The sequence below is a fragment of the Kogia breviceps genome, chromosome 19 (genome assembly GCF_026419965.1).
Source record: "Kogia breviceps isolate mKogBre1 chromosome 19, mKogBre1 haplotype 1, whole genome shotgun sequence".
Classification (NCBI taxonomy): Eukaryota; Metazoa; Chordata; class Mammalia; order Artiodactyla; family Physeteridae; genus Kogia; species Kogia breviceps.
This window is the reverse complement of record NC_081328.1, coordinates 8,527,673-8,547,692: the sequence shown is the minus strand read 5'-3', so window position 1 is coordinate 8,547,692 and position 20,020 is coordinate 8,527,673. Positions and strand designations below refer to the sequence as shown.

Genomic DNA, 20,020 nt, shown 5'->3' with positions numbered 1-20,020 from the left:
CGGAGCACAGGCTCCGGACGCGCAGGCCTAGCGGCCATGGCTCACGGGCTTAGTTGCTCCGCGGCATGTGGGATCTTCCCGGACCAGGGCACGAACCCGTGTCTCCTGCATCGGCAGGCGGACTCTCAACCACTGCGCCACCAGGGAAGCCCCCTTTCTGCATCTTAATAGGACTCCAGTCCTCTCATCATTTCGTTTCTAGGGAGGAAGCCCAAGTGGGACTGGGCAGATGGTCATTTCGTTTCTAGGGAGGAAGCCCACGTGGGACTGGGCAGATGGTCATTTCGCTTCTAGGGAGGAAGCCCAAGTGGGACTGGGCAGATGGGGGCCTTGGGCCCACCTGAAATGCACTATCCGCTTATTTACTCTTCGGCTTCTTGAAGAAGCTCCATTGGATATTCACATCTAGGTTGGCAATGAATGGAACAAAGAACAAGAACTAGATTGTAAGCCTTCTGAGGGCAGGAACTATGTCTGTTCACTGTAGTATCCCCAGCACCTACCTAGCACAGAGCTTAACCTCTACAGCCGGTACCTGTGGTTGAATGAATAGGGAAATTTTTTTCTGTAAGGAAATACACTAAGTAATAGTGCTTATGTTTGCATGTTGGGACTAGTGGTCGTTTTTTCCTTGTTTTTACCTTTCTGTAGTTTATTGTATTTTGTAATATGTATTATCTTTAGGATAAAAGTTATTTCTTAAAGGATGCATTTGTAATGAGGATAAAAAAGCACACTGTAAAAACCTCAAGTTCCAGCTTTGGTGCTCAAACTTTGGACAAGCTACTAAACTGCTCTGTGCCTCAGTTTCCCCATCTGTAAAATGAAGCTAATAATAGTATCTCTCCCTAGCCTGAGGAGCATATGAGAAGATGAGAACAAAAGCATTGTACAGTATACATCACAGGTTACAAACTGGTGTGTTTTGTTTGGCCCATGTTGTTGGACAGCAGAATTTAAAATTTGAATTGGTTTGCTACTTTTAAAATGTGGGTATTTCACAGAGAAATCTGGATTTCTGGCTTCTCTTGAAACTTTTTAAGAACTACAGTAGCACCAGGTCTGATTCCCCTGTTGGCAGCAACCTGCTAGAGCTGATTAGTGGCTGCCCGCTCTGGTCAAGGTATTTGTACCAGAATTCCTCAAAGGCCCCACCCACCTAACCACTCATTTTACTTGCCCATCCCTGCATAACACTAGACAAAATACAGGGGAAGGGAGGAGGGACAGGGAGTTGAAGCCGTGGGAGGCCAGGAGTGGAACAAGAAAGGGTGTTGGTGTCTCTTATGGCCATCACACATTTGGTGTCTCAGTTTCCTTTCAGTTTGGAGAAAGGGCTTCATCTGGGAGATGAAGATCTTGTGCCCAGCAGGCTTTGTGAACTGGACTGCGTTAATGTTTGTGCCTGGAGGTCAGAGCAAGGTCAGCTTGAGCCTAGTGGCTGCAGCAATTACAGTGAAGTACCCAGGGTCAACAGGCTCTCACACCTACTCAGTTGCTGGAAGTTGTTGTCCTAAGAGGGAGAACAGGGCTATGACTTGTAGGGATCCCTGTGGGACAAGGTTAGCATGTCCCTGTCCAGCCAGACCCACCAGCCACGCCAATAATTGCACCTGGCATCCCACTGCGGAGCACAGTTCGTTTGTCTCGTTGGTTTATTGGCCTAGAGAGTTGGACACACACAAATGCGGAGATAAATATTGGTCAGTTTCTCTAAATCTGGGTCCTCACTACGTATAGAGCTAGAGTCTGTAGAATTCTAAATCTTGCGTGCTGTGGCACAGAACCAGTGGCCTTCCCACTCCACCGTCACCCTTCTTCCCAGGGAACATGGGGAAAGAGGGCACAAACTGACAGGACTTGATAATTTTCAAAAGACAAAGTTGCGAAATCCCAAATTTCCAACATGTGAAATTCACAATATTCAAGTTCCCCAACTCAGACACATGTATTTTAATCGCCATTTCGCCACAATCTCCTTTGTTGCCCAGAACCGCCAAATTCTGGAAACGGTTTTCCTAAATCATATTTTCAAAAAAATAAATGTCTACAGTCTCAGTTCTCCCAAAATGTCCATGGTTTTAGAATTTCGACCTGTTCTGAAATTCGAATTCCCTGGTCCATCCTCAATCCCTTCCATCTCTGTGCCTTTTTGCCTCAGAGGAGTGCAGGTTAAGGATATAGGGGGACTGTTATCGCATCTGCCCCCTGCCTCCAAGGCCTTCCTCAGTCTCTCTTGTGGTTCCGCTGTGTATATATATATATATTTTTATATATATAATTTGTGTGTAGATATATATGTATTCTTTATTATGTATTTTTTTTTCGCAGTTTTTCTAAAGTGCCAGAAACAAGATTTGTGGGAATTTTTTTAGTGATTTTTTTTTTTTTTTTTTTTTTTGCATTTTTCCCCGTTTTAAACTTTTCTCCCCCTTAAAAATTGGAACTCGGTATGGTACATTCAGTAGGAAACTCTTCACTCGGACTGTGGCCAAGACCAAGAAAAGTGCAAAGAGACAGAGGAGGAGTGAAGGAGCGACACTCCTCCGTGGTTAACATTCAGGGAGCCTGTCGAAAACCTCCCCTTTCCATATGCTGGGAGGGCGAGAAGAGGCAGGAGGATGCTCCTGCCCCTCCCCACGAACCCCCTCCCTCCTAAAGCCATGATCTTGCCCTTTCAGCATCAGTTGAGAGGGCAGCCATCTTGGCCCCAAAAAACAGTAGCTGAGAAAAAGGCTGCCATTTTGTTGACAACTTTTCCCCTTTTTAAACTGCACTCCTCTAATTCCCATTTTTCAAATTTGCTCCCCCAAACTGGCTCTCCCCTCGTGAGCTGTTTTTTTTTTTCTTGGGGGGGGGAGGTGGGTGGATGGAAAATGTTCATCCAATCACAGAGTGGGGACGCCCAGTTATCAAAGAGAATTAGGAGCAAACATTTCTTCAACTCCCCCGCTGGAAGGAAACATAGGGACCCCTGACCAGGGTTAACTAGTGCAAATTAGGGATTAGGGACTTATAAGGTCCCTGTACCCCATCCCTAGGCTGGGATCTTTGGGTGTGGGGAACTGAGTCAAAGATGGGGTGTAAGGTGCTATTTTGCAGGGAAAGTTGGTGGGGATACCCCAAAGCCCACCAAGGGAGTAGGATGGTTCCCCAAAAACCATCTGGAGTGATCGGTGAGGGAAGTGATACTGGGGGAAAAGGGGGGTTAAGGTAAGGATGGGAGGTCATGTGCAAATCTTGGGCTTACCCACCCATCCAACCCCCATCCATTTTTCTGGCTATTTGGTCTAGTCTGGGAGAAACCATCAGGAAAAAAACAGGGAGAAAGTAGATTCCCTTCCCCATCCCATATAGAGCTCTTCCCTCCTGGCCCCCAAATCTGGTTTAGCCCAGAAGAGGCCATATGTAGAGGCAGGAAGAGGTGCAATCTACCCACTTCCTTTGCCTTGGAAGAGTATGGGGCTCACTAGATTTGAGGGTCAAAATAGGGCTGAGATTGGTGCTGCCCTGGGCTGGGAAAGTACTCAGCCATGGAACAGATAGGTAGCCCTCCCCCCAGCACCTCCTTGACCTGGATGGGAGAGGCCATCTCCAGAGTCTAGGAGTATAAGGAGGAATATGGAAGATCCAAAGGCATGGAAGCCAAGGAAGGGATGGCATCTTAGTGTGAAGGAAACGGGCACGGAAACCCACCCTCGGGAAGAATGGAATCCAAAGCCACACTCATAGGTGGGTAAGCGTCAGGTATCACAATGGTCTGGTCCAGGCCCTGGGCCACAAAGGATGGAATGTGCTGGGAAGCATCTGGGCAAGGGCTTAGAGAAAGCTTCAGAACAAGGGGGGAACATTAGGTGAGAAAGATGGTTTTCCCCTAGGTTTACGAATCAGGGGGGCGGGTTAGACATTCAGAGCTGGTGGGGGCTACGAGTAGAGATTCATTTAAGTATATTGCTCAGTTGCCCCAAGGGCTGGAGAAGGGATGGGAGCTGGCCCTGCCCCTCACGGAGGCCATTCCCTGGAGGAGAACTGAGAGAGGAACCACCAAAGATCCCTTCCCAGGTGGAGGGAAAACTACAATCTCACACAAAGCAGCCTGACCCCTGAGCTCCAGAGGCCCCCAAGTCCCTGCACAAGAGTGTGGAGGGGCTCCCAAGGGGCAGGGAGGCCAGGGAGCTGGTAGTGGCGGGGGTTCAGGGAAGGTGGCATCTGGTGAAAGGGGGGATCTGGGCCCAGAGCTCACCCCACATCTCCCTTCTGGGTTCTTTCAACCCCCGCCCTTTCCCCTTCTCCCTTAGGGGGGACTGGTGGAGGGAGAGTTGGGGGCGGTGGAGTTGGGGGGCTAGGGGGTGCTGCTTGAGGATTGACTGCGTAGCCAAAGACCCCTGGTAGGAAGGGAAGGGCCCCCCCACCCTTCTCATCAGGTAGGACCATGTTAAGAGCAACTGGGAGAGCGGCCAAGTTGCTGAAGTTGTAAGGGTAGGCGGCAAGAAGCTGGGGCCCATAGACGAGTGGGTAGGGCTCAGGGTAGAAGGTGACTTTGGCAGCCCCCATCCCCTCCATCCGGTCCCCCCGCCCAGCCCCCACTGGGCCCTCACTCCCAGCTTTTCCCCTGCCACTGCCAGATTCCCGGCCGCTCCCGATTAGAGCCAGTGGAAATTCCTGCACGGGTGGGTATGCATAGGTACCCCCTCCTGCCACCACTGAGGGCTCCTCCCCCCCTGAGATGACAGGGTCCTGGAGCGAGGCGGTTTTGGAAGCTTCCTCAGCAGCAGCGCTCCCGCCGCCCGCCTCCCCGCTGGATGAGGAGACTTGCATCTCTTGGGGAGCCTCCTCCTTGACGTCCCCGGCTCGGGTGCCAGCGCAGCCCTTGGAGTAGGCAATGACAGGCGTGGGGGTACCCCCGGGCCGCTCGGCAGCATGCCTCTGCCCGTGGCGGCTCAGGGCGGCTGCCGTCTTGCACACCTTGGCGCAGTGAGGGCAGGCGAAGCGGGTGGAAGGCTTCCGTCCGGCCCGGGAGTTGTGCGAGGCCCCGCCGTGGGCCTCCTGGTGCTTGCGCAGCTTCCTCAGGGTGGCAAATGTCTGGGCACAGTCCCCGCAGCGGTGCCTCCGCTCGCCACGGGCACGCCCTGCGGGGCCCTCGGCCGCCGGGGTCTCCTCCCAGCTCCTCCGTTCCAGCTTCTGTCTCCAGCGAGGCGGCCGGCGGCCTCTGGGCATCCCGCCGCCGCCGCTGCTGCCCGGGCCTGCGGCTCCAGCCTTGCGCTTGGGCTTGTACGAGTAGTAGGGCCTCCAGAGCTGGTCCTCCCCGCCAGCCTTCGATTCCTCCTCGTCCTCCTCTTCCTCCTCCTCGTCCTCCTCGTCCTCTTCCTCCTCCTCCTCGCTCTCCTCCATCTCCTCTCCGCTCAGCTCCCCAGGACGCAGGTCAGTTTCTGAGATGCGGCGCTTGACAATAGCCTCCTCACCGATCCGTACAGTGATCTGACACAGTGGAGGTGGAGCCTGCAGCTGAGAGGGACCCCGGCCAGGCCCTGCAGGGGGACCCCCGCCCCCGCCAAGCCCACCAGCTGGCTTGGCCGTGTAGGTCAGAGTCCTTGCGGCCCGTGGGTTCCGGCCCTTGGCCTCCTCCGTGGCTGTGGCTGGGCTGCCGGCTGGGGCCGGGCTGGCTGGGGCAGCTGCAGGCACGGGGGGAGGCGGCGGGTACTCACGTTTTTTGGGGGGCCGTGGCGGAGCAGTGTAAGTGATGACTGAGGCGGCTTGGGCCCCCCCTGTGCTGGCCGGCCCACTCCCTGCTCCCCCACCGCTGCTACCCCCATGTACAATGACAGAGGGAGCCGGGTGGGCAAAAGTGATGACAGACGGCGGGGGGCCGGGCTCTGGGGCAGGTGGGGGTCCGGGTGGCGGGCTGGCCGGCATCGCCACAGGGGCCGGAGTGTTGAGGCTCGGAGAAAGGGGGGCCTCGGGGGCTCCCTGGCTGTAGGTCTTGTAGGGCCGCTTGGCCGCCCGCATGGGGAGCAGGCGGTACAGCTTGAGGGTGTTGAGCTTGGGCTTATAGCCTCCATTGGGCGTCTTCTCACTGGCTAGGAGGCCCGGGCTAATGCCATGGAAGGCTCGCTGGTGGGTCTTCAGGTTATAGTAGGTGACAAAGGTCTCCCAGCAGAAGATGCACTGGTACCTGGGCCAGGACGGCATGGAACAGGGCGGGGACAGAGCCAGTTGAGTCAGGGGCCCTGAAGCTAGGGCCTCAGCTTCCCACGTCCCTTCCTGCCTCCACTCAGACCTTGAACTGCCCCAGCCGTTCGCTCACCCTCCTTTCAGGCTGCCGGTCTCACCCTGCCAGCCTCAGAAAGGACACCAGTCCTAGTACAGTGCCCCCCGCTGGCTGTGAGATGTCAGGCCTCAGCTGTTCCGTCTGTGAACTGGGAATAATCACATACCTTGCCTAACCGCCAAAGCCTTCTTCTGAAGCTCACGTGACAGGATGGGGACATGTCTTATGAACAGGGGTGCATTACAACTGTTGGTGGACATGCCTGAGCCCCCCCCATAGCCCTGTCCCATGAAGCAGCTTTCTCTTCCTCTTCCTCGGTCTTTTCCACGTCACCAAGCCAGGACGTGACGCCTGGAGGTGCTAATCAACGTCGGCGGGAGGCAATGGGGCTGAAGGGGCGCGGAAGGGTGAGCAATGGAAAGCAGGCGAGCAGGGGCTAGTGGGTGAGCCGGCGTCTCAGGATGATTTTCTAGGCCCCACGCTCTGCCCGTTCTCTCCCTTGTCCCTGTGATCCCTGAGTGGACAAGGTCCCACGTGACCCCCACCCCCCCCATCCCCGGCCGTGCAGGCGACTCACCTGCGCTCCCCGGTGTGCCACACCTCGTGCTTGGTACGGTACTCGGCCAGGGCGAACACCTTCTCGCAGTAGCGGCAGGGGTACTTCCTCCGCCACGAGTGTACGTTGCTGTGCCGCTTCAGGCTGGACAGGGTCACGTAGGAACGCTCACAGGCCGCGCACACGTACAGCACGTGGCCGCCCACCACCTTCACCACGTGCTCGGGACCACCTCGGAAGCCCACTGGTGGGGGCAGGGCTGAGGCGTCCACTCCTGAAGGGCCACTGGGGCCAGAGCCCCCGGCTCCCAGCCCTGCAGACCCCCGAGTGCTGGCCCCCCTACGACACTGTGCCTCATGGGTCTGCAGCCGCTTGGGATGGATGAAGCTTTTCCCGCATCGGGGGCAGGGGAGGGGCCGCCGGGGCAGGGGGGGCTGTGAGTCAGGGGCCTGGGCCTCAGCCCTGTCACCCTCCCACTCCCCGGCTGGCCTCGGCCCAGGCCCGAAGTTGTCTTCTTCAGGCTGCGAGGTGGCCATGGGGGCTGGCGCAGGAGGTACCCAGGCATCGCCTCCCTCCCCCAGGCCCTGCAGGCGGGAGATGCCCAGACGCCGCCCCAGAGCGCCGATCTCCGCCACGGCTGCCCCGTCCCCTCCACCACCAGGCAGTGCCAGACGGGCACTGTAGATGAAATTGAGGACATCAGAGAAGGCGGCCGCTGGGACCCCTGGCAGCTCCAGGACCCGGGGTGGGGATGAAGCGGGAGGTGAGGGTGGAGGGGGAGAGGAGGAGGAAGAGGAGGAGGAGGAGGAGGAGGAAGCTGTGGTGGAGGCAGGGTTGGGGGCAGAGCCCCCAGTAATTGGTGGGAGGGGCAGTGGGGCTGAAGCGAGCAGGGCCTCTCTGAAGAAGGGACTAGAAGCAGCCAGGACGCTGCGGTGAGCAGGGAACTTGGTGTCTCCGGCTATGAGGGTGACATCACAGAAGAGGCCACGGAGCCGCTGCTCATTGAGCTGGCGCAGGACGGCGGGGGCATGGGACGGGTCTGTCACTTCTGCTGGGGGGGGCATGGCGCCAGCCTAGATGGAGGAGAAGAGGCCAGGAGAGGATCTCAGAGGCTGGGCAGAGGGCAGGGGCCTCTAAAATCAGAGGTGAGCTGGGAGGGGGTTGGAGGCTGTTGGCCAGAGACGGGTGGAAGGCTGACTGACTTCTGGTCACAGAAGTGAGGGGTTAACCTTAGCCACCCCACGTCCGGCCAGCATCCAACGCCCGTGTGTCAAACGTCGGGGGCTGGAAGAGGCCAGGAACACCTCAGGTCTTGATGAAGGTCAGGGGTCAAGACTTCCAAGTCACAGACTAGCGAGGTAATAAGCAATGGACACCTCTCTCCCACTGGGAGGGGGAGGGAGGCCCCACAGCCGCTGCTGACCATTTCTCAGGACTCCCCGGCCTGGACAACATGGCTGCTCTGCTGGCCTGCTGCCTCAGGCCCAGTCTCCCGCGGGGCAGACCTCTCACACCACCTCACCTGAGAGCACAGCCAACATGGAGCAGAGCGGGGGTGGCTCAGCGAGTCCCTCCTGCCAGGCCTCTTCCCTCTGTGGGGAAACAGAAACCGCGTCCTCAGGAAGGGAACCGGGCGGGAGGGGACCCAGGAGGTGGGGTGTGGCGCAGCGTGCAGGGCCAACGAGGCCCGGGCTGCTCTGCAGACGCTGACCCTCCTGGGAGCCCGACAGGTTATTTGCTGAGCTGCCTCCAGTTGGACCTAGGAGTTCACACCGATTATTACAAAGCCTTGTGCTGCCGGCCCCCAGAAGTGCAGGAACAAGATAATTTGCACATTCCCAATTTGCCTCCAAACGATCCAGGAGCACAGTGCAATCCCGTAGGTCCAGGGAAGCCTGCTGGATCATTCTCGAGTCCCTTTGGCCCAATCTTCCGGGGCTCAAAGGAGATCAAAGATTTGCATGTTGTCTTTCACTATAATAGTCTCATTTACATATCAAAATAGATTGAGCTTTTTCATTGGACCAAGCTGCTAGATATTCAAATTAGGAGAGGACCTCTTACATTAAATCTTAGAGGGGGTTTCTGGCCTAGGTGCCAGGTGACCACTGAAGACCACGAACTCTTGCACACGCGCCAGCTTGCTCCGATCTCTGAAGGGCACTCAAAGGCCACCAGCCCGGAAGTGAGGAAGCTTGGGTCCCACTCCTTAGTCTGAGAGCTGGTGGCTTTGGGACGTTGGCTTGAAAGGGGGCGGGTGGGGAACGCAACCCCTATCTCACTCTTGCTGGGAGACTCATCCAAAAGGAATAGCAGGCAGCCCAAATGTGAGCTGCGGTGGTCGCTGCCCAGAAAGCACCTCACAGCCTCGGCTTTGGGGGCTAATTTTTCAGTTGAAGATCTCAATTCCAGAGCCATGTAGTAACTTAGCCAAAGACACACGGAGATGGTCCTAACAGGTGGGACCTGTTCACAGACCCAGGCCTCTTGACCTGAGAGCACAGCTCTCAGCCCCTCTCATCCACCCTCCGTGAAGCCTGGGAGCCCTCCCCTTGCGCACGCCCTGGGTCACACGTGACCTCCAAGGTGTCCTGCGTCAGGAGTTCCTTATACAATTCCCACCCCCCAGAAAACACTCTCTTCCCATTTATTACTCATACTGTCTGGACTAAGATGCCTCCCCTCCACAGCCCATTTCATGTTCCCAAAAGACTGCTCTGAGTTCTCTCCCGGAGGAGGAGGAGGGTGGTAAAGAGGGGTGATAGTCAGAAGTTCTAACAGCCCCGACTGCCAGGCACACACCTAGGTCAAGTGCCTCACCATCAGTTGCTGGATTGCAGGTGGGTCAGGAATCCAGGGGAAGGGGCCCCGTTCGCGGTCTGGTGTTCAGTTCTGTTGGCAAAATGGGGAAAGAGAGCAAGGCCTCCCACTCCCTTCTGTGACAGCCACCAGCCGACAGGGACCCCCAAGAGTTGATGCTTTACTTGCATTACCTCATTTGTTCCTCATCACTACCCTAAAAGTTAGCAGTTAGCTTCTTGACTTTAAAGTGACAGGCTGAGGCTTGGAGATGCCAGGTAGCTGCCCAAGGATATGTGACCAGTTAGTAGCAGGGCTGGGATCTGATCCCAGGAAGTTTGGCTCAAAAGCCTGCGTTCTTGATTATATCACATCAGGATGCAGGCCATGTTTACAGCTGTGATACCGTGATATAACAAGAAATAAAGTTGACCCTTGAACAACACAGGTTTGAACTGCACAGGTCCACTTACACGTGGATTTTTTTCAATGGTAAATATGACAGCACTACACGATCCGAGGTTGGTTGAATCCGAGGATGCAGAACCTTGGATATGGAGGCCCGATTGTAAGGCTATGCTTGGATTTTCCACGGCGTGGACCGTCTGCGCCCCTAACCCGCACACTGTTCGAGGGTCAACTGTAATATAGTTGGTCTTTGTCCCCACTGCTGACACAGAGCTCCTAAAACTCTTGTAATTTCCCAAGTAACAGGGGTGCTAGGAGAATCTTATTCTAACATTTGGTCTTTGAGCCCAGCTCTTGACATCAAGCTCCTAAACTCCTTGGAATTTCCTGGGTGATAGGAGTGTCTCTTGTTCTAATGAGGCGGCTCTTGGTGGGATCCTGGATGCGGGCTGGTCACCAGAAAGGCAGAGCCATGATTAGAAGTTTGGAACTTTCAGCCGCAGTCCCCCCCACTGCCTCTGGGGAGAGAAGAGGGCCTGGAGACTCAGTTAATAATCCATCATGCCTATGTGATGAGGCCTCCATAAAAGTCCCTGAACTATGGGGTTCAGAGAGCTTCTGGTTGCTAAACACATCCCCATGGCGAGAGGGTAGCGCACCCCAACTTTGTGAAGACAGAAGCTCCTGTACTCAGGACCCTTCCAGACCTCGCCCTCCATACCTCTTCATTTGGCTATTATCATACCCTTTGTTATATAATAAACCAATAAATGTAAGTATTTCCCTCAGTTCTGTAAGCCATCCTAGCAAATTATCAAGTCTGAGGGTGGGGTCGTGAGAAAGCCCGATGTCTTGATGGTCAGTCAGAAGTACAGGAGGTCTGGGGAATTCTCTGGTGGCCCAGTGGTTAGGACTCCGTGCTGCCACCGCAGGGGTCACGGGTTCAATCCCTGGTCAGGGAACGAAGATCCCACAGGCCGCGCGGCACGGCCAAAGAGATAAATAAAATAAAATAAAAGTAAAAGCTTTAAAAAAAAAAATAAACTACTGGAGGTCTGGGCTTGCAAACTGGTATCTGAAGTGGGGGCAGCCTTGTGGGACTGAGCCCTTAACCTCTGGGATCTGATGCTATCTCCAGGCAGACAGTATTGGAGTTGAACTGAATTGTAGGACACCCCGCTAGTGTCAGAGAACTGGTCAGTGTGGGGAGAAAACCCCACACATTTCGTGTCAGAAGTGTCATGAGTTGAGTGTATAGGAAAACAGTTATGTTTTTCTTTCAACAGCACCCACTAGGGCTGCCACCAGCCCATCTAGGACCTTTGTGAAAATTAGAGGAAGGGGAAAAAAATAGAGGAAAGGCCTCTTCCTCCATAAGGCAGCAGCCACGCACAGCAAAGCGTGATTCTGGCCCCCACTCACCCCCTTGGCCAGGCCTGCCCACCTGCACAGCCATGGGCTTGGCGCCTACTGAGGCATGGCTGTGTGCTGACTGCCAAGATATCTGGACAAGGCCTATCGAGGCTTTTTAGAACCATAGAGGTCCAAGGCTGGCCTGGCCCTTGGAGACCATCTAGAACCATCATCATCATGGTACTTGGAGCTGCCATTGATGAGAAAAATATTATGTGCCGAATCCAGTGCTAAGCATTTTATCTGCATTATCTCAACACTCAAAAGGACCACAGTGAGGCAGGGGCTAGTGTCAACCCCATTGTACAGATGAGGAAACTGAGGCTTTAAATACTCTAGACACCTCACTTGCAGGTAGAGAGAGCGTAGTGACGGGGTGATTTGCCCCTGGTCTCACTGCTAACCAAGCTGGGTTTGGACCCTGCTCTCCCGAGTTCAACTGCCCCGCTAGTGGCCACTGCCCTGCAAGGGTTTATGGGAGGTGGAGAAGACACTAGTTATGGGACCCTGGGCAAGTTACTTAACCTCTGTGTATGTCAGTTTCCTTGTCGACGAGGTGGGGATAATGAGAAGCGCCCACTACACAGGGTTGTAAAGAATAAACGAGCTGATGACTAGCAGTACATACAAGAGTGCCTGCCATGCAGCAAATGCTCAGGAAGTGCTATAGCTCTTATTATCATCTTGGAACTCAGTCCCGGAAAATGGTGGGGGGAAGTGGTGAAGAAAAAGGGGCAGAAATCAGGCTTCAGGGTAGGTTTGATGGCTCTGTGGTTTTTAGTTTGTTTTTACCATTTCTCTACTCTTAACTGGCTGTGTGATCTTAGAGGTGTGACTGAGGTGCGGATCTGAGGGCTGCCACCAGATACACGTGTTCCACCTCTTGCTGTTCCCTCTGCCTGGCATGTTCTTTCCTCAGGTAGCCTCATGCCTTGCTGCCCCATCTCCTTTAAGCCTTGATTCAAAAGTCACCTTCCCCCCAAGGCCCTCCCCTGGCCGCCCTGTACCTCCCCAAACTCCCTATCCCTCTCCCCTACTTTATTTTCCTCCTTGGCATTTAGTAAGACATACTGTTCATTCATCGCTAGACTGTAAGCTCCAGGGGAGGGAGAGGTTTTTGTCTGCTTTGTCCACTGCTACCTCCAGTGCTTAGAACAGTGCCTGATACACAGTGGGAGATCAAAAACATTTTGGGTAAATGAATGAACCTGCTTTCTTAAAGTCGTCCTGGAGTGTGTCCACCTTCAGGAAAGACGCCGTCCTCAGTCCTGGACTGACTTGGCCAGGAGCTGGGGGTGGCGAGCGTAACTTGACCGCTTCCAGGGTGCTCACGCTTTGCCTGATTTACCTCCAGGGCTTTACATGCGTTGCCTCATTTAATGGTTTCCTCAGCCGCCCAAAGTTGGCATTTATATTATCCCAGTTTTACAGATGAGGAAACTGAGGCTCACAGAGGGATTTACCTTGCTCAAGGTCACACAGCGTGTGAGCAGCAGAGTCAAAATTCAAATCCAGGCCTGTGTGAACCCAGATGCAGGGTCCTCCCCTCTGCCACATCCCCGGGGCCAGCGGGCTGCCGAAATCACCACTCACCACGCAAGGTCTCACGTGCTCAATGGTAACTGTGTCACGTCTGACTCCACCCTTTCCCTCACTCTCCACATCCAGCAGCCACTGAGTCTGATCAAATATGCAACCCAGTTTTTTTTTGTTTTTCGTCTTCTTTTTTGGCCATGCTGTGCGGCTTAGGGGATTTTAGCTTCCCGACCGGGGATCGAACCCCGGCCCTCAGCAGTGAGAGTGTGGAGTCCTAACCACTGAACTGCCAGGGAATTCCCTGCGGCCCAGCTTCGGAATGGCCTCTAACCTGCTTCTGGCCCCCAAACTAGCTCAGGGCCTTGTTAACACTCTCATGGTCCAAGGCCACGGCCTCCCAGCTAGTCCCCTGCTTCTGGTCTTAGCTTCCACCATCCAGCCTTCCTCTCACCGAGGATCAACGGCCCCGAAGCAGCTCAGGTGGCATCACTCCTGGGCTCAGAAACCTTCTCGGGCCTCCACTCCAGAATAAAGCTCAAATTCCTCAGCCGAGCATTCGAGTCTAATTCCCATCTTCTTTCTCTATTCTTGCGTTGCATGGATCTCCCCTTGAGCACACGCCGTGCTCTCCATCCTCAGCAGTCCCACACCTCCCTGCCCTCGCCTATGCTGGTTCTCCTGCTAGAAATACAACCTTCCCCCAGCCTCTTCCCCAAATCCCTCCAAAATGTTAAGATGTACCTCAAATAGCCATCTCCCTCTGGGCCCTCCCTGACCCTCAGGACAAGAACGATCTCTCCTTTGCCCGGTTCATCAATGTTTCGTGCTCCTGAGGCCAGTATCCAGTAGCAGATGCTAGGTTCTCCCTCCCAGGCTGAGACTCCCTAAGTCACTGTCTAAACACACCAGTTTTCTGAAATGGATTGGTGCAGGTGTTAAGTTCTGCAGAAATTGGGCAGAAGTGTGTGTGTGTGTTTGGCGGGGGTGGTGCACAGAGAGGCCCACAGAAAGCTTCAAAAGGGCACTAGAGGACACGTATAAAGAGCACATGATCTGGAATCAGACTGGCTGGGTTCAAATCCAGCTTTACTTCTTACTAGCTAAGTGGCTTTGGGCAAATTACTTCTCTGGGCCTCGGCTGGCTCATCTGAAAAAGGGAGGTAATTAGAACTCCTATTTCCACGCGGCGTTGGGAGGACTAAATGAGTGACCATAGGTAAAAGCACTGAGGACAGTGTCTGTTGCACAGTGTTAAATAAGTGTTTACTGTTGTTATTAACCTGTTATTAACCTGAGCCCCAGGAAGGGGCTCAGTGCTGGGCTGATAGTGGCTGATAGTGGCTGACCCCAGACTGTAGCTACTTTCCAGGTACGTTTTCCATGTGCTACCTACCTACAGCCCTGTTGGAAGACAGACAGGGCAGGTGATTAGCCCCATTTTAAAGATGAGGAACTGAGGCTCACTTAGGGAAGGGGCCAGCGAGGAAGTGGTAGGGCCCGAACTCCTCAGGTCTAGTCTAGGCCTCCTTGCCCTCCACCAGGCTGTGGTGCACCTGTCGTGCAGGCCTGACATAGCAGCCAGCACGCCCCCGTGCACGGGGGCCTGGCCGTAGTGTCCTCCCTGCCCCCCTGCATATGCACCCTCCCTGCCAGGCCAGGCGCAGACCACAGCAGTATGTACACTTCGAACACACACACACACACACACACACACACACACACACACACATCTACAGAAGGGCCTGGGCCCCAAAGGTGAGGAAAACCTGTTCTGAGGAATCTGCCTAGCGAGCAAATTCCATTCCCAGACCCTTCCACGGTCGCAGAAGAGACAGAAAAGCAGAGATCCCTGCAAGGGAGGCAGAGAGAGGGTTGAAGCAGGAGGAGGAGACTGAAAACTTCATGTTTCTTTTTTCCATTTCAGTGACAAGAGTCACACCCGGCCTTTACATAAACATGGCCAAGGAGCCGCTCCGTCCAAATTGAGTTTCCTCGCAGCCGCCAGGCCTCTCCACCCGGTGACCCTGACGCGCTGGGCGGGCCGGTGAGGGGCTAGCACACAGACCCTGCATAGACTAGCTGGGCTGTCCGACAACACCCAGGCCTCCCGCCTGCTGCCCTTGCTCTGCCCCATATTTATCTCCCCGCCTTCTTCATAACATATCCCCACAGCAGCCCCACACGGCCACTCCAACACGCAGAGGCAGGCACGCACACACAGCTCGCGGCTGATCTCCGGAGTCCGAGGCCCACAAGGCCCTTGTCACGCCATCGCCCTCCCCACAAGTGTTTTCTGACCAGCTCGCTTCCCAGCCCAACAGCACAGATGGACTCCCACAAAACGACGTCACAAAAGAATCCCGTAGGGAATGTCGCAAACATACAACCTTCCCCTCGCTCGGCTGCCCCCGATCCCATAAACACAACCTGCATGTTCCACCCAGGGCACCTCACACTGGTGCCAGCCGCCCTGTGGGTACCTGAGACACACCCTGGGGCTTCTCACTTCCTGCAGGACCCGCGGGACCTGAGTTCTAGACATGCACCCCCCGCGCCCTCCCTCCCCCGTGCCACCTGATCGTCACATGGACCCAAGAACCCATCCAGCGGGCCATCCTCTCCGAGACTGGACCACACCTCAGCAGGGCCGCATGAACGGGACCGGACCCGACACCTTCCCACTCAGACTCAATGGTACACAACTGCCCCCTCCAGCTGGGCACACAACAAACACCCTGCACTCCGGCGCCCTCCACAGCACTTACCCTTCGCCAGCTACGCAAAAACAACAGTTCCCAAATAGTTCATATGTGCAGCGCCAGACACATATGTGCAAGAAAACACACGCCGGTGTAAAACATAAAACCCCACACCGAACAAACTCCGCTGGTACTGTGCCCAGCTTCAAATGCGGACCTGTCACCCAAAGCCACAAGGCCACATCTTGTAATTCTGCCCCACAACACTGGACCCCTTCCGTCTGGCTTTCTGTCCCCATGGCCCGGGAGGGCCCTGCAGGACCCCTGGCTGCCACACCAGCCAACAGTGGTGACCAGGAGAGGTTTACCTTGCCCCACAACACAGCAGGAGACACACAAGCTCCAGGACTCACAGCCACAACCCTGCCCCGACGGCGCGGCGTCTCCGGGTCGCCTGCTCGCCCTGCGCACCCCGCACACCCCAACTCTGGGGCGCTCGGCGGCCCACCCCTCCCCCCTCCTCCCTGCGCCCCCCCCACCCGCCTGGCTCCTACGCCATCACCCTCCCAGCGGCTTGCAGCGCCGGCCCGGGCTCACACCCGCCCCGCCCCACCCCAACGTGCCCCACGGGGGGAGGGGGACACTGGGCTGCAGAATTAACCCTTCAAGCGAGGAATGAGCGCGGCCCTTTCCACGGCCCCAGGCGATCGCGCCCCCCGGCCGCCTCTGGGTCGGACGCCGTACCCGGGCCCCCTTAGTCGCCCCACCAGCGCCTTGCGCGCCTGGAGGCGGGGCCAGATTCAGCCCCCGACCCCTGAGCCCCCAGGTCAACCCCAAAGGGGAGCGGTCGCGGCGCGGGGCGCGGCCTGGGCCCCCGCGGCACCGGGCAGCGGGGAGGGGGCCCGGCTGTTGGCTCCGGTCCGCCCTGGCCCTGCCCGGTTCGCCCCGGGGCCCACCTGACTGCGATGGCGCCGCGTCCGCCAGGCCCGACTCATCACCGTGGCCGCCCCCGGCCGCTCCGGTTTCGCCCGCCTCCAGCTCCAGCTCCGGCTCCGGCCCCGGCCCCCCCAGCGCCCGGCCCCGGCCCGGCCCCGCCGCCGCCGCCGCCGCCGCCGCTGACATCATCGGCTCCCCCCGCCCCGGTCCTACCCCCACCCCCACCCCCGGAAACAGTACCCCCCCAGCGCCGCCGCCGCCGCCGAGAGGAGGCTGGCGCAGCGCAGCCGGCACAGACACCAGGCTCCGGGCTCGGGCTCGGGCTCGGGGCGAGCGCGCCCGACGGCCTGCGCCCTGACCGATCCCGGGAAGGGAACGGCGCCACGCAGGGCGGCCGGACGGGTGGGCACTGAGCTAGGCGCGGGCCTCGCTGCAGCAGCAGCGGCGCGGGGCCGCACGACCACCCACTCCCTGGGAAGGGGTTCCTCCCCCCCCCCGCCCCCTGCACGCCCTTCACTCAGTGGTGCACACCGCCCAGAGCACGCACACCCTCTCCGCAGACACACAACGTGGCAGGCTCACAATCAGGCCCAATGGGACCCGCAGACCCAGCCTCAACACACTCAAAGGGGCAGCCCTGGAGAAACACACACATACACAGACTCCCTCTCCAGAAATGCACAGGGACCCCCCCCCGCCCCCCCTCCCCAGGCCGCGAGCTGGGAACGCCCCAGCCCTACAGAACAGGTACACGTAAATGGCTACCAGCGCAGATGAACACGCAGCTTGCTATTTTGTTTCCACCGGCAGAAATATCCACATGTATATACTCTGCGTAAATGCAGAGGACTTGGTGTGGACCTCCTGGGACAGCACCAACACCACCAGGTGGAAGCACACAGAGGAGAAACACATTCCTGAAACTCCAGAGGGACAGTCCCAGACAGAGACTCCTCCCAGGTGTTCAAAAATTCAAAACTCAGGAGAAAGAGGAGCTGGCCCTCAGAGGTCCTTTCCATAAAACCTTTCTGAAATCGGGCAAGACATAAGTAAACAAATTAACCAAAAACCGAAGATGTCTCATCACAGAGGTAGTTTAAAAGAGGGAAAAAAAGAATCAGACAGACTCTGGAGTCACAAAAATGTAAAGCAAGCAGAGTTGGAAACAATGAGAAAATCGGCCCACCCCCACCTCAGGGAGGTTCCAGGGAAGAACTCTGCCACCCCTCCAACTAGCTCACAATAGCTGGAGCTCTGAAGGGCCCAGAGCCCCTGAGCCAGGAGGAGAGGAGGAAGTCCAAGGAAATATGGTGAGTGTGGCGCGCAGGGGAGCACAGCCCCCTTCCCTGTAGCTCCTGGCTGCTCCCTTCCCCCTCCTTTTCTAAAACTTCCCACCTTTCCTAGACACCCACAAGCGAAATTCATAATGGTGTTCCCAGACGTCCCTGGAACCTGTGACAACACAGACACACAGCATCTGAGGCCGCCTCCCCTTCCTCAAACCAACAGAGCATGCCTGGGTCCTCTTCTCCTCCTGGGAACAGCTTATCCAGAGAAACACGATGCTCCAGGACTGCTCACTCCCTGCTTCCTGCTTTAGAGGCTCCAGGCCCACACTGTACCACCTCATCCATCTTTCAGACCCTTTCTAGCTCCCAAGAGTTCCTCGGCAAGACAGCTTCCCCTTCTACTGCCCTACAGGGTCCCAGAACCCAGCCTGGCATTCGCCCTACCCCAGGTCCCCTGGACTATGGCTGCCCTAATGCCCGCGCTCCTTTCTCCCTAACAGGCTGGCTGTCACCCCTACTTCAACCTGCCCGACTTCACCGAGCCATCACCGCCCTCCACTCCGTCCAGCCTCCCCTTGCACCAGCGCTGCCGGCCCTCTGATGTCACCAAGGGCCTGCTCGTGGCCCTGCTGGGTGGGGGCCTGCCCGCTGGCTTCGTGGGCCCCTTCTCCCGTATGGCTTACCAGGCTTCCCACTTACCCTCGCTGGAGCTGCTCATCTGTCGATGCCTCTTCCACCTCCCTATTGCCCTGCTGCTTAAACTGCGTGGTGACCCCCTCTTGGGACCTCCCAATGTCCGGGGCCGGGCCTGCCTCCACGCCCTGTTCAACGTTCTCAGCATCGGATGCGCCTACAGTGCGGTTCAGGTGGTGCCCGCTGGCAACGCTGCCACCGTCCGCAAAGGTTCTTCCACCGTCTGCTCTGCTCTCCTCGCCCTCTGCCTCGAGAGCCAGCGTCTCAGCGGCTATGACTGGTGTGGCTTGTTGGGCAGCACCCTGGGACTCATCATCATTGTGGGACCTGGACTAGGGACACTGCAGGAGGGGACCACAGGCCTCTACACTGCCCTGGGCTATGTGCTTGCTTTCCTGGGTGGCCTGGCTCTGTCGCTGGGCCTCCTGGTGTACCGCTCCCTGGACTTCCCCTCCTGTCTACTGACAGTGGCCTTCCTGTTTGGCTTGGTGGGGCTGGTGGGCTCCGTGCCAGCCCTCTTTCTGCTGCAGACCCCCGTGTTGCCTAACGATCCTCTGAGTTGGAGCTGTGTTGGGGCAGTGGGAATCCTCGCCCTGTTCTCCTTCGTGTGTGTGAGTTATGCGGTCACCAAGGCCCACCCTGCCGTGGTGTGCGCCGTCCTGCACTCTGAGGTGGTGGTGGCTCTGATGCTGCAGTATTATGTGCTCTCTGAGACCGTGGCACCTTCTGACATCATGGGGGCAGGGGTGGTGCTGGGCAGCATTGCCATCATCACTGCCCAGAACCTCAGCTGTGAGAGGGAAGGGCAGGTGGAGTGAGATCAACTTGAGAGCCTGGGGGTGGGCGTGGGGGGACTGGGGAAATAGAAGAAAAAGCTGGAATACAAACATGGGAGAACAAGTGACTGGAAAAGAACTGGTGTGGGAGAGTGACACCCCTTGGAGTCAAGGGTGAATTGGGGACTCGGTGGAGAGGGATTGCCTAGAAGACTGCCTGGAAGACCTGGAACAAGCCTGGAGAGCAGCATATTTGGAGTTTAGGCTGGGGCTTGAAGGGAGTTCTGAGGAGCAGATCAAAGCGGCTGAGGCAGGAAAGCCATGAGCCACCGGGAGGATTTTTCCCTCAGCGGTAGAGAGAAAAGCCTTGGGGCTGGAGTGTCTGGGGCTTTCAGGCAAACAGAGCAAGCAGCTGCGGTGGGGGAAGGGAGTGTGTTTTTCTTTTTTCCCTGAGCGATGGTTTCCCTTCCTCGTGGTTATGCCTCCCCACCTTGGGGTGGTGACGTGATATTGACATCAAACAAGGATCACTCTGAATGTGGCTGTGCAGTTGGTGTCATCTCTGCTTTGGAAGGACAGTGGAAGTCCTACCCCCTGCTCTTATTGGAGAATCCCTTGGGATCCCCGCACCTCCCCCCCGCCCCATT

General features: G+C 56.7%; 2 protein-coding genes across 5 annotated transcripts; one reads left to right on the top strand and one right to left on the bottom strand.

The window, feature by feature from the left end:
- Positions 1–1,632: 1,632 nt before the first annotated feature.
- Positions 1,633–16,769, bottom strand: ZBTB4 (zinc finger and BTB domain containing 4). Of its 3 annotated transcripts, XM_067021997.1 has the most exons (5): positions 16,636–16,769; positions 9,645–9,716; positions 8,347–8,416; positions 6,846–7,897; positions 1,633–6,172 (listed from the first exon to the last, which is right to left on the bottom strand). In XM_067021997.1, exons 4-5 carry the CDS (start codon positions 7,886–7,888, stop codon positions 4,240–4,242), a joined length of 2,976 nt encoding a protein of 991 aa, XP_066878098.1. In that variant the 5' UTR covers positions 7,889–7,897; positions 8,347–8,416; positions 9,645–9,716; positions 16,636–16,769; the 3' UTR covers positions 1,633–4,239. The 3 variants fall into 3 exon arrangements, with proteins under 3 accessions (XP_066878098.1, XP_058902579.1, XP_066878099.1); XM_059046596.2 differs by lacking the exon at positions 9,645–9,716; XM_067021998.1 differs by lacking the exons at positions 9,645–9,716; positions 16,636–16,769 and adding an exon at positions 16,048–16,163.
- Positions 16,770–16,914: 145 nt separating this feature from the next.
- On the top strand, positions 16,915–19,922 carry SLC35G6 (solute carrier family 35 member G6). Of its 2 annotated transcripts, none has more exons than XM_067022000.1 (2): positions 16,915–17,925; positions 18,020–19,922. In XM_067022000.1, exon 2 carries the CDS (start codon positions 18,579–18,581, stop codon positions 19,413–19,415), a length of 837 nt encoding a protein of 278 aa, XP_066878101.1. In that variant the 5' UTR covers positions 16,915–17,925; positions 18,020–18,578; the 3' UTR covers positions 19,416–19,922. The 2 variants fall into 2 exon arrangements, with proteins under 2 accessions (XP_066878101.1, XP_058902585.1); XM_059046602.2 differs by having other exon boundaries at positions 18,405–19,437.
- The last annotated feature ends 98 nt before the right edge of the window (positions 19,923–20,020 follow it).

Excerpts from the sequence above, each read along its gene's own strand:
- ZBTB4 (XM_067021997.1), bottom strand. The coding sequence starts at position 7,888 with ATGCCCCCCCCAGCAGAAGTGACAGACCCGTCCCATGCCCCCGCCGTC. Across the intron at positions 6,173-6,845 it reads TGGCACACCGGGGAGCGCAG|GTACCAGTGCATCTTCTGCT; the intron begins GTGAGTCGCCTG and ends GTCCTGGCCCAG.